Here is a 14,853-nt window from a genome sequence, read left to right as displayed (position 1 = left end):
ATTGGGACATAGTATGCAAAGAAAGATTAAAAACGGATCCTGACAAAGTGACAAAGTCAGGGTAATCTTAAAAATGCCACCTTCAATGGATGTGACAGAGGTAAAATCATTCTTGGGGCACATAGGATACTACCGAAGGTTCATTAAGAGCTTTGCAAAAATATCCTACCCGCTTGACAAACTAACTTGCAAGGGAGAACCCTACAAATGGGATACAAAGCAGAATGAAGCCTTAGAAGGATTGAAAACAAGATTAGCTACAACACCTATCCTGGCTTATCCAAATTGGGAGAAGGAGTTTCATGTTCATGTCAACGTGTCGAACTATGCAATTGGAGCAACATTGGCACATACAAGTGACACAAATTGGATCATCCGGTGTACTTTGCGAGTAGGCTACTATCTAAAGTGGAAAAAAATTATAGTACAACAAAGCGGGAGGCTCTCAGGATGGTGTACGTCGTACAGAATGTTAGACATTATCTACTAGCAACTCCATTCGTATTTTATGTAGATCATCAAGCACTCTTATATCTCGTAAACAAGCCAATAATCCAGCGACGGATAAGTAGATGGCTATTACTATTACAGGAGTTTATATTCAAAAGTGTGGTACAGCCTGGAAAAAGCCATGTGAGCACGGACCATTCATCAAGGATCAAACTAGGAGAACCACCAAAAGGAGTCAACGACGATTTTCCTAACGTGCAACTATTCCAGAGTGTCGTACTACCATCTTAGTATGCGACTATCGAGGAATATCTTTTGATAGTACAGTTTCCTAGGGAAATGTCGTCGAACAAGAGGAGGAAATTGGTGCTGAGGAGTCAAACATTTCAGTTAATCAATGGGCTAATATACAAGATGGGACCTGACCAGATTTTATGACAGTGCATTCTAGAGTGTTGAAGGAAGCACATAAAGGACCTGCAGGAGGACATATGGGGCCGGATACAACTGTGCGGAAGATACTTCTAGTGGGTTTATGGTGGCCAACCATGCACAACAACACCAGGGAGTGGGTCATTGTGTGCAATACATGTCAGAGGGCTGGAAAACCACTGAAGACGGATTTCATGCCTTTGAACCCTTCACATGCACAGGAATTAATTGAACATTGGGGGTTGAACCTTGTCAAACCCCTCAAGGTAAGTAAAACCCAGAGATGCAAGTACATTGTGGTAGCTACGGAGTACCTTACCAAGTGGGTAGAGGTGCGGGCCCTACCAAACAACTTGGCAATAAGCACAACAAGATTCATTTATGAACAGATCATCACAAGGTACAAAATCCTGCTGCAGTTGACAAGCGACCATGGGGGACATTTCATCAATCATGTCATCCGACTACTGACCATAGAGTTCAAGATATACCATTCTCTATCGATCCCGTACTATCCAAGAGAAAATGAACAAGCGGAAGCCACCAACAAAATCTTAGTTGTAGTAATCTGCAAGTCCTACGTAGTTGAAGGCAAGGATTAGGAGGAAAAGCTACCATCAATGTTATGGGTGTACCGTACCTCATACAAGGTAACCACGGGACACACTTTGTTTCAGTTAATGTATGGACAGGAGACCATGGTACTGATGGAATTCATGGTACCAAGTTTAAGAATCGCGATTGGAAACAAACTAGGAAATATAGAAAGTTTGAAGGAAAAATTGTATAATTTAAATAAACTTGATGAATGACAACTTCAGGCACAATGGGCCACGAAAGTTACACAATATAAGCATAAGGCATGGCATGACAAGCACTTGAAGTTGAACAAGTTTCAACTGGGCCAACTAGTGTTGAAGTATAATGGGCGCAACGAGATCAAACCAAGCAAATTCTAGTTGAAATTGAAATGGCTAGGAACATATAAAATTCGCGAAGTTAGCGATAATAGAGCAATAAAACTATGGACGCTCGATGGGAAGGAAGTGCCCGATGCAGTGAATGGGTCAAAGCTGAAAGTCTATCATGAAAGAAATAGCGTGCCTCTATGGATGAGCAACTCAGAGACAATATAAAAATAATAATAAGCAATGATGTATATATGTAAATGTAAATAATAAATAATAATAAAGTAAGAGCACATTAAAACGAGCACCATATCAAAAGGTCGTACAACCAAGGAAAAGGACATAAGACCAATCTTAGATACCGTACCATATAGTCAAGAAGGATGTGTCTGAAGGAGATGAACGTACAATCGTACAATAACAAGGAAAGCAATAATAAGGAAAACATAAAGAGAAGTTGATCGTACAACTTTGAGGAAATTACAGTGAAGCATGTGTGTTGGGTTATAACCACCATACAACCTAGATGAGTAATCAAAACACCCCTTCACCATATGAACACAAGCTGAAGGAACCGTACAAACACCAACCATACGGCCAGGAGGAGAAAGGTTAAATACTATACGGTTATGAGAGGGTTATACATTGGATTGTTGTACGGCTGAGAAGCTTAAGAACCGAGGAGACCGTAAAGCAACAAGATAACACAAATTGAGATTACCGTATGGACTTGCTACTTCAAAGGGGCAAATATCATACGACCGAGGAGCCATTGAACACAATCTAAAGTACCATACGACAATGGAGAAAAGGAAGGAGTTTCTCAGTGTTTCAAACACATGCAGAGGGCAAAGAACAAACTGTATGGTTGTACGGTCACGGCTTCAAGGGAATGACGACAGATTGCCAAAGCAATGAAGAAGAATAAATGAGGAAGCCCGTACGGCCAACCAGAAGCAGATGGCTTAGGAGGGTAATCGGCAGAAAGGTAGTGAGCTGAGAGAAAGAGGCTCAAAGTATTAAAGACTATATGGCCATACACGCAATTGAGGTATTGAAATTGCACTTTTGATCCTCTTTCTTCTGGACACTCTTTCCTCATTGACCAGCTCGGTATTTCTGATATCACTTTAGATAAGTGTTGGTTTGGTCCAGCAAATGCTCTTTTCATCAAGTTTTTCTCTTTTTCTGGCAGGCTTCATGCTCTTAGAGCGAAGAGAAAGTTGTTCTCTGTCTCCTCTAAAATTTATCTTGATGAAGATCTCACAAAGGCACAAGTTACAGAGCTGAAACATGCTCGAGGAATTGTGGTAGATGCTAGGCGGGCTAGAAAATGGGTTGTTATTAGGAATCTTAGAGCAGTTGTCCGTGATTCTCCTCCTAGTGGATGGGAGGCGAGGTAGTCCTCCAAAACTACATGACGATTTCGAAAGCAATCTAATAAGAGGAAGCCCTCCGCTCCATCTCTTCTTGTCAATTGTTGGAATGGTAATGGCTCTTTATGGTCATTACCTTGTCTCTTTCACAATGCGTGGGGTTCGCCGATATTTTGGCTATTACAGAAACCCACGAGAGTCCCGTGCACCCTCTTTCAAGTTATCTTGGATACTAGTGGTTGTCAATTTGCAAAGAGGATGTTTGTACTTCTGGTGGGTCCGTGGGTCTGGGGGTGTTACTTGTTTGATTAGGGATAATATTATCAACTACACATCAATTGTTACTTTCCACCGACCTCTTCTCCATATGCCATTCATGAGGCCAAGGATGGGGATCCATTTTGCAATCTTGACGAGAGTATCTTGCAGTTTGCAGCTTTGGGCGACATTAGTATTCTTGGAGACTTCAACACACAAACCAAGAATCTCCAAACCCCTATACATACCAAGGCTCTAATTCAATCTGCACTTCTAAGATAGATCTACCTAGTCTAGGACTTCAGCATACCTCGAATGATGCCCTTGGGCCTCTCTCTTGTTACAGTCACCACCTCCTCCAGCTCTGCGAGTCTTCTGGTTTGTTGATTCTGAACAATTTATCATCCTTTCTTGATTCTAACCTCTTTACCTGCTGGCCCCATTGTGGCAGTGTGAGTGTTGTGGACTATGTCATCACCTCTTCTTCCTTCATTCCCTCCATTCACAGTTTCACCATTTCTCGTCTCCCCTTTGCTGACCATGCTCTTCTTTGCATTACTATCTGTGTCTCTCTCTGTTCGTCGCCTTCTCCCCAGCCCCCCCGCATCCCGTCTGACACTGCCTACACCCCTACTCGCTTCCACTACCCCAAGGGAGATGGTGAGCTCTTTTCTGCCATCTTAAGAGACTTTTGATACCTACTAGTTTTAGTGATTCGTATGCGGCCTCCACAATGTTTGATTTACTTGCTTCTACTATTTGGAAGTTCGTTCTCCTCCTTCTCTCAGGTCTAAGCATTGGAATACATGTCCTATGAACCAATGGTTCAATGTTGATTGTAAAGCTTTCCATCGCTCTGTTCACTTCTCTTTTGAGACTCAGTCTCCTTCTTTCATCCACCTACATTCCTCTTACCTCTGTTTTCTTCACCACAAGAAACATTCTTTTGCCTCTTCTTAGTGCAGATTCCTTTGCTCCACGCTTATTTAGAATCTCTAGATCTTTTGGTGTACCTTTTTCCCTCGCTGTCCCCCCTACCCTCCATCCTTGACATTCACTCTCTAACCTCCTGCACCATTACGCTTTATGACATTCCAAGGCAACCACCTCTTCATTCCACTCCACCTCCTTATTATCATCTGTTCACCCCCTCCAATATTTATAAGGCCGTTAGATCCATGAGATGCAGTAGAGCAGCGGATGAGGAAGGTTTCCAGGTAGAACTTTTCAAACTTGGTGCTTCGGTCCTTGGATCCTACTTTACTACACTCTTTAATAGAGTGGTTTGTACTGGATTTCCTGAGTCCTGGTCATGACATATGATTTACCCTACTCATAAATTTGGGCCTACTTCCGACCCTGGTAACTACAAGACCATCATGATCGGGCATACTTTTGCCAAACTTTATGCCACTGCTCTGAACACTATGCTATCTAGAGAGCTTGACAAGAAAGGGTGTGGAGCAAGAGGTCAGGCCAGTATCAGGAGAACTATAATTATGGATCATGTCTTCACGTTGCAGTCTATTATTGAGGAGGCTAGGCACCGCTCTGAGAAAGTCTACTACTGTTTTGTGAACTTCCGCAAGGCTTTTGATTATGTTCCTAGGATGGCCTTATTTCAGAAACTTAGTGAGATTGGGATCTTAGATAGACTGGACGAGAAGGTGATTGGTCGATTCAGGACTCCAGAGGGCTTTTCTATTTCGATTCAAAGCACCGTTGGGGTGAAGCAGGGTTGCCCCCTTTCTTCTAATCTTTTTGGGTTATATATTGATGAGCTCGAGGATTTCCTTGTGAACTCCTCACAACCTGGTGACGAGTGCTATTTGCATCAAGTTTTGATATCCATTCTCCTTTTTGTTGATGATGTTGTTCTCTTGGCCTCTTCTCCTGACAGTTGTTAGAGACTCCTTGATGGTTTGGCTTCTTTTTGTGATCAACGTCATCTCATGGTCAATTTGACCAAGACTCGAGTTATGATCTTTAACTATTTAAAGATCTCTTATCTTCATTTCTTCTTTCAGGGGCAGGAGGTTGAGATTACTTCTTCTTACATGTATCTCGAGGTGAAGTTCTCAAGACCCCGCTTCAGCTTGAGACCAGCTATTCAGTCCAGAGTTAGTAAGGGCATGGGTTCTCTAACCATGCTCGAGAGATAGTGCTTCAAATATCATTTTTAGGACATTTCGTCCAAGTTGTCCCTCTTGGACTCCTTGGTTTGACTGATTGTTCTCTATGGCTCGGTGGTTTGTGGACCTTCTCTTCTTACTTCCGATTGGGCCTCTATAGAGCGTGTTCAAACGTTGGTTTTACGGTGTATCATTAGATGTCACAGACTCACCCCCCACAGCATTGTTTTGGCCGAGTTTGGAGCTCATCCTTTCAAACTTGCAGCCATTTTTGACTTGATCTGGTTTCTCCATTGGCTTCAAGGCTTTACGGATTCGGCTATCAACTGACATAAATATTCTCATTTGGCATACTGTTCTTCTATTATGGTTATGAGATCAAACACTAGCACTAGATCTCGTTGTTGGTACACCGAGGCCACCTCTCTGTTGAGTTCGATCAGGATTGAGATTGATCATCCTCCTCCTTACCAGTTCTCGTTGGATGCTCTTGCTCACCTCCTCCCTCACGTCAAGAAATGAATGAGCATGTCAGAAAGGATATCTATAGACAGTACATTATCACTACCTAGCGCAATCCTCCTGGTGGATTACATCCAAAGATGGCCTTTTAAGCTAAGCATTTTCTTGAGATTCAGAATGGTATTATTGTCCGCCTTGCTTATCTTTATCGGTGCTAAAGTCACACTCTAAGATTCTCTTTGGGCTCCTTCAAAGTTGACTCCCACCGTCTTTGGGTCCAGACTGATCACCATATGGATAGAGAGGACCGTATCTATCGACCTTGTACTTTGGCAGAGGTGGAGACTAAGACTCACTTTATATTTCACTGTCCTACCTACTATGAGATCAAAGGGAGATTTTACTGCTTATTCAAAGATTGCTTTTCTCTTTCAATGTTCTTTAGCTATATTGACCAGCGATGCCTTGCACTTTACCTACAGGAGGCCACCTAGCTCCGTGAACATACCCTGTAGTCATTCATACCTCAAGGCATCACCGCCTTTTTCTCCCCCTGTCTCCACCACAGCGCGCAAAAAGGTCATCCAGTACCACTCACTCCAGATCAATCCGACATTGCACCAGTCTTTCCAGTCAGCGACACTCTTCCAGTGGTTCTCGGAGAGGATCTTAGACTCTGGATTGTTCACAGTTCTACACTTTCGTGACTGATTTCTTTGTACCAAGTAAGGATCCTTAGTCCTTACCTTGGTTTTTCTGGTTTTGTGTCTTGTTTTATTTCTTCTCAGACACCGTTTGGTGCTCCTGCTATGGTCGGCTCTTTTGTTTGTATGCTCAGTCCCATAAACCCTTGTAGTTTTTTGTTGGACATTAATATTATTATCTTATCTTATCTAGACGGCCAGGAAAGAGAAATAGTGAAGGACATACGGTTGAATTCACGCAAGGGATTGGTAGTTGTAAAATCGGTTCACCAGCTGAATTGTTTCTGACAAGCAAAAGGATAAAAGAGGTGACAGTATGCATTCAACCAGAAAGAGAGCATGGAAGAAGAAACTAGAAGAAGATTCATCAAGCAACACAATGAACAGGAATGTGTAGTCTTTACCATTGGGTGTACGTATTGCAAGCAATACAGGAAAAACGAAGGCAAGGGCACAATCGGCTGCAACTATGCATCTCAGACCTCAAAATGTGACTTTTGAGGGTTTGAACAGGCTAGAGTGTAGAAAGTGGTGGCAAAAGAGTCCAAATGATCACTTTGCAAAGGATAGCATACGAAGGGCACAAGTGGAATAGGCACTGCAGATGCTAGTATTTTGTATTCACGACTTTGAGGATTTTCTCCACACCATGCTGGAAACCTATAATAGATTCTCGCAAACAAGCTCATTTCCTTATCTGGGATAGAATTCAGTAATATCTTTTAGAGTCGCAGACTTCACTAGGGTATTCGGCATACCAAGTCATGCGCAGGGAGGAAGGAAAATCAATAACAAGCCAAAGAAACTCGAACGGAGAGTCAAGGAGCAGCTAATAGAATTGGTATGTGAGAAATGACTAAAGGCAAAAAGCGAAGCCTTCATTGATCCTTCAAAGGGAAGGGAATTGAAGAAATCTAATGTTCTGAAAGGACATTGACATTGTCTGATGAACTTAGTAACGAGTAGACTCACCGGTTCAAGTAGGGTACTAGACATCTCATTTCTACAGGCGACCATGATGAACGGTATCATGAATGGCATAGTATATGACTCGACATCCTTACTAGCTGAGCGCATGCAGCAGTTCATGACGTTGTAGCACAAGACGTTTTATATGCCGCACTATGCCATCGGCCTATTCCTTGATGCTATTGCACGGATAATACCCAATGATAGGTTGGAGATCAAGCCACGTCTGACAGAACCAGGGGAGCCTCCGATCATGCAATGGAAACATCTTAATATTCCCAGAGGGCAGAAAGCCATTGGGCAGAACAGGATGCGACAAGAAGTGGAGAGCTCTAAGCATGAGAACATGGAAAGTGGGAGACATAACACATCCTCCGAGTATACTAATGACTTAGAGGAAGAAGTGGAGGATGATGAGGAAGTCAAAGTTATCATAGCACCACCACTACTATTTCCGAGGTCCCTCACAGCTACCTCTCACTTGCACTTAGTCCCCGCAGGTGTGGACACTCCTGGTTTCGGGCAATTTAAGTTTAGGCAGTTAGTAGTCATGACTCTGCTCACTATAGCAGCCAAACCAGTAGCACAGCCACCACCCCAGCCATCAGGCTAGCCAACAGCATTAGCACCTTCAAGGGGTATCGAGCCTTTAGTCGATATAGCAGTACTAGATACAGTTGTATTGGAGGTAGCAATGGGGTTACCTGAAGGGGTTGTCTAAGAGACTTTTCCAACTGCACCAAAGGTGGGGGCTGAGATACTTATACCCGATCATGAGATAGACACTCGGGAAGGAGTGATGGAGATGGGAATGGGTGAGGGTTTGAGGACACCTAGTGTTCACTTGGATGTAGTAGGTTCAGACACGGTGGTTATGATGGATGCAGCATTGTTAGCAACGCTAGTAGAGGAGCCAAACAGAGAAAGTAAATCTCAGAGGTTGAGCACGTACTTGATTACGAGGTTTAACCGCACACCAGCACCTCGAGCAACAGACATTATCACACCTATGCGAGAAGTAGCCCCAGAAGGAGATCCTGTAGGCACGTAGGTGGACAAGAGTCACCTAACGCAAATCGATGGGATGCCACACTTCTCCATGGAGAGCACTGTTAAGCGGATGGTAGAGGCAATGAAGATGGCTATGGGCACTAAGTAGCTTACAGGGGGGCTAAATGCATCGATGGGAGAGGGTGTGAAGGCATTTATCGGTGATATGGCGACTCAGGCTCGCCAAGCGGTGGCCTCTGCACAGACACAGGCCTTGGATTTAGTGGTAGAGAAGCTGAGCACGTCATATCTCATGAGAGTAGGGTGCCCAAATACCTTTTCAATCTACTTTGACGAGTGCGGGCAGCCCAAAGTTGAGACTTTAAAGATGTGCAAGGATTGGGCCAATACGAAAGAGTTGGTTGGGGAGAGCTACATAGAGGCTTTGACTTAGGAGATAGTCCAGATATACAAGGATGCTTACTATGCCTTTCAGAGGAGCCAGGTAGACCAGGTAGAGGTAGAGAGGACTCAGGAAGAGTCAGCTACCAAGTTAGCAGCAATGAAGGCAAAACTAGCTACAGAGAAGGCAGCTTGAGAGTCGGAGAGAGCAGCTGGAACTCCAAGAGGACAACATTTTTGGCTCAACAGAGTCAGCTACAGTAGGTGGCAGCGGAGAATGAGAAGGAACTTGGAGAGATTGTTGAGATGATGCAAATAGCCTTGGAGATTCAGATGGAGGTTGACGCAGATTTAAAGGTACGGATCAGGAAAATGCATGAGCCACAAGCGGAGCTGAACAAGCTTAGAGCACGGACGTCTACCACACCAGGGACGCATCCCTCTTCCTAGTTGTCTAAATCTTGATGTAATTAGTGTTTGGGTTATGTTTTGAGTTTTTAATTTTTTCATTCGGAGACGACTTTACTTTTGGGGGGGGATGATGTTGTCAGTAAAATCCATATTGTAGCCGATGGGTAGAATTGTATCCGAAAGGGTGCGTGACAGTTGAGCCACCCCTTTGAGAAAATATATGTACATCGTCTGAATGGACTATTGGATCATCATTGTAATCTTTGTACTCGGAATTGCATATTTCTTATATAAATAAAGTCTTTGCTCTAAGTTACATTCTAATCTATTGATGCAATAGTATCCGTTTACCCTATACGGTAAACAATTTTTCTCTTGTCATCTTTGTGACGTTTTGTGCCCTTGCCGAGTATAAGGATCTGGAGTTTCGAGTTGTGCATTGATCCCACAGCTGAAGTATTGTGGATCAATTTCTGAGATAGTGAGTCTTCCATTTCTGTTTTCTACTGTTACTTGGAAGACCGAATTATTGTGAATTTAATTGCTGTAAGGAGAGTCAAAATTCTGCATATGAATCTCCTTATAGGGATACCAACATATCAATATTTTGGGCATCTAGGAAGGCCCAGATCAGCATTTGATTAATCTGCATTTTCTGATTTTCTGGGCACACGTGTGTCTCTATTAGAAGACATTGAACACCTTGTATATGGACGTTGTTTGCATTTCAATCTTGGCGGCCTGATTGCTTGTAGGGGAATGGCAAGACCAGGTGGCTGCAAGCATTTCTCACCTGCTGTTTGGAGGTTGCAGGCCCTAGCGGGCTGTTCTATTTACACGCTCAGATTGGATACCAATAACAAGCCCATCACCTTGTATATTTGACCTGTGATAAAGCCAGTGCAGCGACTACAGTTACAGATCTTAAATGCTACCTGGTGGGGTTTATATTGTAAGAAAACAACAGTCTCAGGCCCATGAGAATGCTATAACCAGACCTGCTGCACATTAATTCGAAGCTGGAGTTTAACAGGTTCTTTGCCATTGTAATTTGTTGTGAAATGTTTATTGGTTTCATAATAAAATTGCAATGGAATCTTTCATTCCTGAACCAGTTGGTTCGTACTTTGCCAATATCCAGCACTGTCATTTCTTTCTTATATTTATATATGCAAAATCCAAAGTATGAACACAGGCAAAAGAGATGTATGAAATCTGAAATCTATCAGCATAGTCAGTGGGATCAGTTAAGGGTCATTACAGTGGTAATAAGTTTGCTTGCCAAGTGTTTGATGAAATGTCAAACAACTACTTGGTATAGAGAATTGGTGTGAACTGAGCTATAACCAGTTGGGGTCATTTCATATTCATTTGACCTAATAGAGTGTGTGAAGGGTAATGCATAGCATATAGCTTCTCCAAGAGTAACATGTGAGCTTTTAGAACTGTCCTGTTACACATTTGGTGTAAGGATTATTCTTGTAGCTGACTTACAAAGGCAATATTCCTTCTAGGGGGACACGTGAATGTAATCATCATTGTAAAATATATATATACACCATAGTTACACCACCCTGGGGGACGGGGGGACGGCGAAACGGGGGGACAAGTTTCCGGGACGGGGGGACAGAGGGGCCTTAATTTGGGGACGGCGGGGGGACGGTGGGCAGACGGCGGCAGGGGACAAGAGGGGTGTATATATCTATGCATATGGTATTTAAAAATGTTAGTTATGAAAATATGTATTGCAATATAGGATGTAAAGATGTAAAAGAGTGAATACTTGAAACATTGCATTGAATTGGAGCATCGAACATTAAACATAAATAGTTGAATTTGCAAATAGTGAATAGCAGGATGTCTCCCATCCTCGGTGGAGGTGGTGGAATCTAGTGGCACCGCTGGGGACGGGGAGACGGAGTCCCCAAGTCTCCAGTGCGTTGAAGTCTCCGAGACGTCGAGCAAAAAGGGGGGGGACGCGTCCCCGTGTTACTATGATATACACACACATATATACTTACATATGTGTGTGTATGATCTAGGTTCAATCCTAGTGGGTTTAGTGTGTGTATGTTTGAAAGGCGTGGATGACATGTGAGTATGCAATTGATGGTATGCAAGTAGCATCTCGATCATTGTGTGAAATTTTTGTTGAAGATCATTTTCTCTGTGTTATGATGGCCCAAAGATGATCAGATCAGGAATAAGCTAAGCATTCAGCTTGGGGGTTTGCATTTCATATCTTTTGTATTCTACCCAATTCATGGTTTATTTTCAAAGAGAAACTTCTGAAGAATGACATATGCATGGTTCAAGGTGTTCTTAGCTTGTTATGTTTTCAGAAAAGTAAGCCTTAAGGGGAAATTACAATAAATATTACATTATGAAAAGATAACGCTTCCAATTGTAATAAAGCCACCCCAGTGGCATGTCCTTTTTTTTTCTTTTTCATTTTTTTCCTTTTTTTTATTGAGTCATGTAATATTTGTCTATTTAAATGGTTTTTTCTCCAATCTCTATATAAAAATATGAAGCTTTTTGAAATAATCAATCCTCTAATAGAGTTTTAAAATATTGTGTTGTAATAATTTTTGCAATACTTGTAAGTGGAACTCCAAAGAAATGAAAAGCAGCAGTTTTGGACCCCAAAAAAGGTAAGTCCTAGGAAAAACAAAAAAAAGAAAGGATGAAGTGGTAATCAATAAGTTATTAAGACCTGACATGAGAATGGCTTGGTCTAAATGAAGGAACACAGCAATGAGAAATCACCTAATTTGGTAAACCTTCACAGTTATATCTAGATTGGTTGACTATAGAAAAGTAAAATTTGCCACATGATGCTTTTCTTCCATTATAAATTATGACAAATGTTCCATAAAAAAAAGAGGAAACTCTAAAAGTTGCTGTCGAATCATTAGAATTTCAATAATATTTTATATTTATACAAGAAAATATTAGATAGTATCATTAAATCGTCCACCCAGCCATGACTAATTTGTATCATGTTGAATCCTTATAATGCTTTAGCAAGCTTAATGGATAAAATGCGACGAGTCACGCTCTAGTTTAATTCTATTTGTTGACCACCCCCTATAGCAGCTCGCCAATCCAAACTCCAGCTAGTAATTTGTCTATCATGTATGATGTATCTATGTTCATTGTTTTCATTTTGACATCTCCTGTCAATGAGCTATTTATACAAATTCTAGTAGATGGAATTATGTCACTCATTACTCTGGTGCAAAAATTAGCTTATACACAGAAATTTGTACGCAGACAGGGTCCAGGACGAAAATAAGCAAATGTGCAAAAATTCAATAGGACTTTCCTTTGTGTCCTACATGTCCACAGAAAATCATGTTGCAGAGGATGTTAATACTATAAAGCGTAGCTACAGATTGGCTTCTTTAAAGCTATCTTCAGATTGAACTCTTCTGGGACACATTTTATGGTGGACTTTACATTAGAGAAGATTTTTAACAACTAGGTTCTTTCAGGACAAAACTCGTAAATATTGCCCTCTTTTTTGGAATGTATGTGGTTGTCTCTGGACAAGATATATCAGTTTATCTTGCTCCTAATATGTTGGTAAATCCATATAATCTCTGAAACAAAATAAAATCTGAAAAATATTCTCAACACCATTTGCCAAATATAAATCCAATACTCACAATAGGGGTGGGAGTCCCCGCTTTGACGTAAGCTGGATTCACAGATATCACCTCTCCATACTTTGCCATTCCAGACTTCACTAGATGAAATTGAGCTGATCTAAAACGATCTATAACAGCCATACTCTTAATTAGATTCTCAAGAGCACTGTTATCGTAGAGCCTAGAACCATGACCTGGAGCGCCAGTAGCCTTTATAATCAACCTCCAAGGAATCCGGTCTGCATAGAAAACCCTGTAATGTTCATTGGGGCTCGCCTGTCCTTCATCAAGCACAAAAGCCACATGCAATTTTTCAAATTCATTGGATTGAACAAAGGTCATGGATCCATCCCTGCCACCAATTTCCTCATCGGGGACATAAGATACGTACACTGTTCTTAGAGGTTGAAATCCTTGTGTTTTAAGTCTTTCAATAGCTTCAAGATACTGCATTCCAATGCATTTGTCATCTTGGGCTCCCCTGGCATAAATATTGCCTATGTTGTCCTTGGTGGCCTCAAATGGGTTATGAACCCATTTGTCTGCCTCTGCTGGAACACTGTCCATATGAGAGTTCAACAGTATAGAAGGCAATGAAGGGTTTTTGCCAGTCCAAGTGAGGAGTATAAGAGGTTTCTCTTTGATGAATTCTAGTACTTGGATATCAAGGCCTATGGATTTGGCTCTGGAGAGTATGAATTCTTTGGCTGGTTTATAGTTGGGATTGGGGTGCGCAGTTGGTATTCTTAAGTATTGCTGAAAGCGGGTTACGGCTAACTCATCCTCAGCTGAATGAAAGGAAGAGAGAGTACAAAACAGAAGAAATAATCGCAATAACAACATGAGTTGGGTTATTCCCATCTTCACCTATCTACCTGCAACAGCGCTATACCACCTTAATATACGATGATTACAGCTCAGTTGAGAAATGATAGATTAAAGAAAGATATCAGTGCCCAGTATTTGATTCGCATTGATTATATTAAACTTATGGTGTCGCCTGATAACCTGATTGATTCAAGGAGTGGAATCTTTCTTGAAACCGATTGGGCTAATAGTTCTTTTCCTAAAATATTACAGTGGTTGATGATCAGAATCTTTAGAATCATTTCAGGAGCCGTCATCAATGAATCAGCTTTACAATATATGTTATATAAATATTTGTATATTATTATTAATTAATTTTATGGACAATTTATTCATATTATTTACATTATTATATTTTATGTTTTTTTTTATGCATTGTTAATAAAAAGATTTTAAAGCCATAATATAGGGGACAAAACCTCAAAGGACGGCATAAAAAAATATGGGAATTTTTTAAGATATAAAGATAGAATTCAAATATGCATATCATAACATTGATAAACCATTCACTATAGATTTTAGAAGATCAATACATGGAAAACTATCAAATGACAATACTAAGTACTTCATTATAACAATATCACATACATATATAGCAAAAATCAAAATGTCTAAAGTTCAAGTATTATGCATGAAATCATAATGAAATAAAGAGAAGTCCAACTAAAATGGTAAGCATTAAATACTAAATGCAGTCTATTCTCATTGTCATTGTTCTTTTATATAGTTTTTCCCTTCCTCTTAGCAAATATGCCAAATCTTAAAATGAGTAGAAGAATAAGTGTTTTAGTATTTTAATGGACCAAATATGGTTTGCATATTTGTATTATGTCATTAAG

At 41.1% G+C, this 14,853-nt stretch overlaps 1 protein-coding gene across 1 annotated transcript in view; it reads right to left on the bottom strand.

Annotated features, from left to right (window-relative positions):
- LOC149542323 (Peptidase M20/M25/M40 family protein) overlaps window positions 1–14,275 on the bottom strand; it is a 148,184-nt gene extending 133,909 nt beyond the window's left edge. The window contains exon 1 of the mRNA XM_089797299.1: window positions 13,166–14,275. Within this exon, the coding sequence (XP_089653425.1) occupies window positions 13,166–14,008 (843 nt within the window). The 5' untranslated portion in view covers window positions 14,009–14,275. The remainder of the gene's footprint in view (window positions 1–13,165) is intronic.
- Between the last annotated feature and the right edge of the window lie 578 nt (window positions 14,276–14,853).

This window comes from Cupressus sempervirens, chromosome 8 (genome assembly GCF_028749045.1).
Source record: "Cupressus sempervirens isolate cs-2001-9-10 chromosome 8, ASM2874904v1, whole genome shotgun sequence".
In the NCBI taxonomy this organism is placed as follows: domain Eukaryota; kingdom Viridiplantae; phylum Streptophyta; class Pinopsida; order Cupressales; family Cupressaceae; genus Cupressus; species Cupressus sempervirens.
Note: the sequence above shows the minus strand (reverse complement) of the source record. Positions and strands in the feature narration are given on the sequence as shown.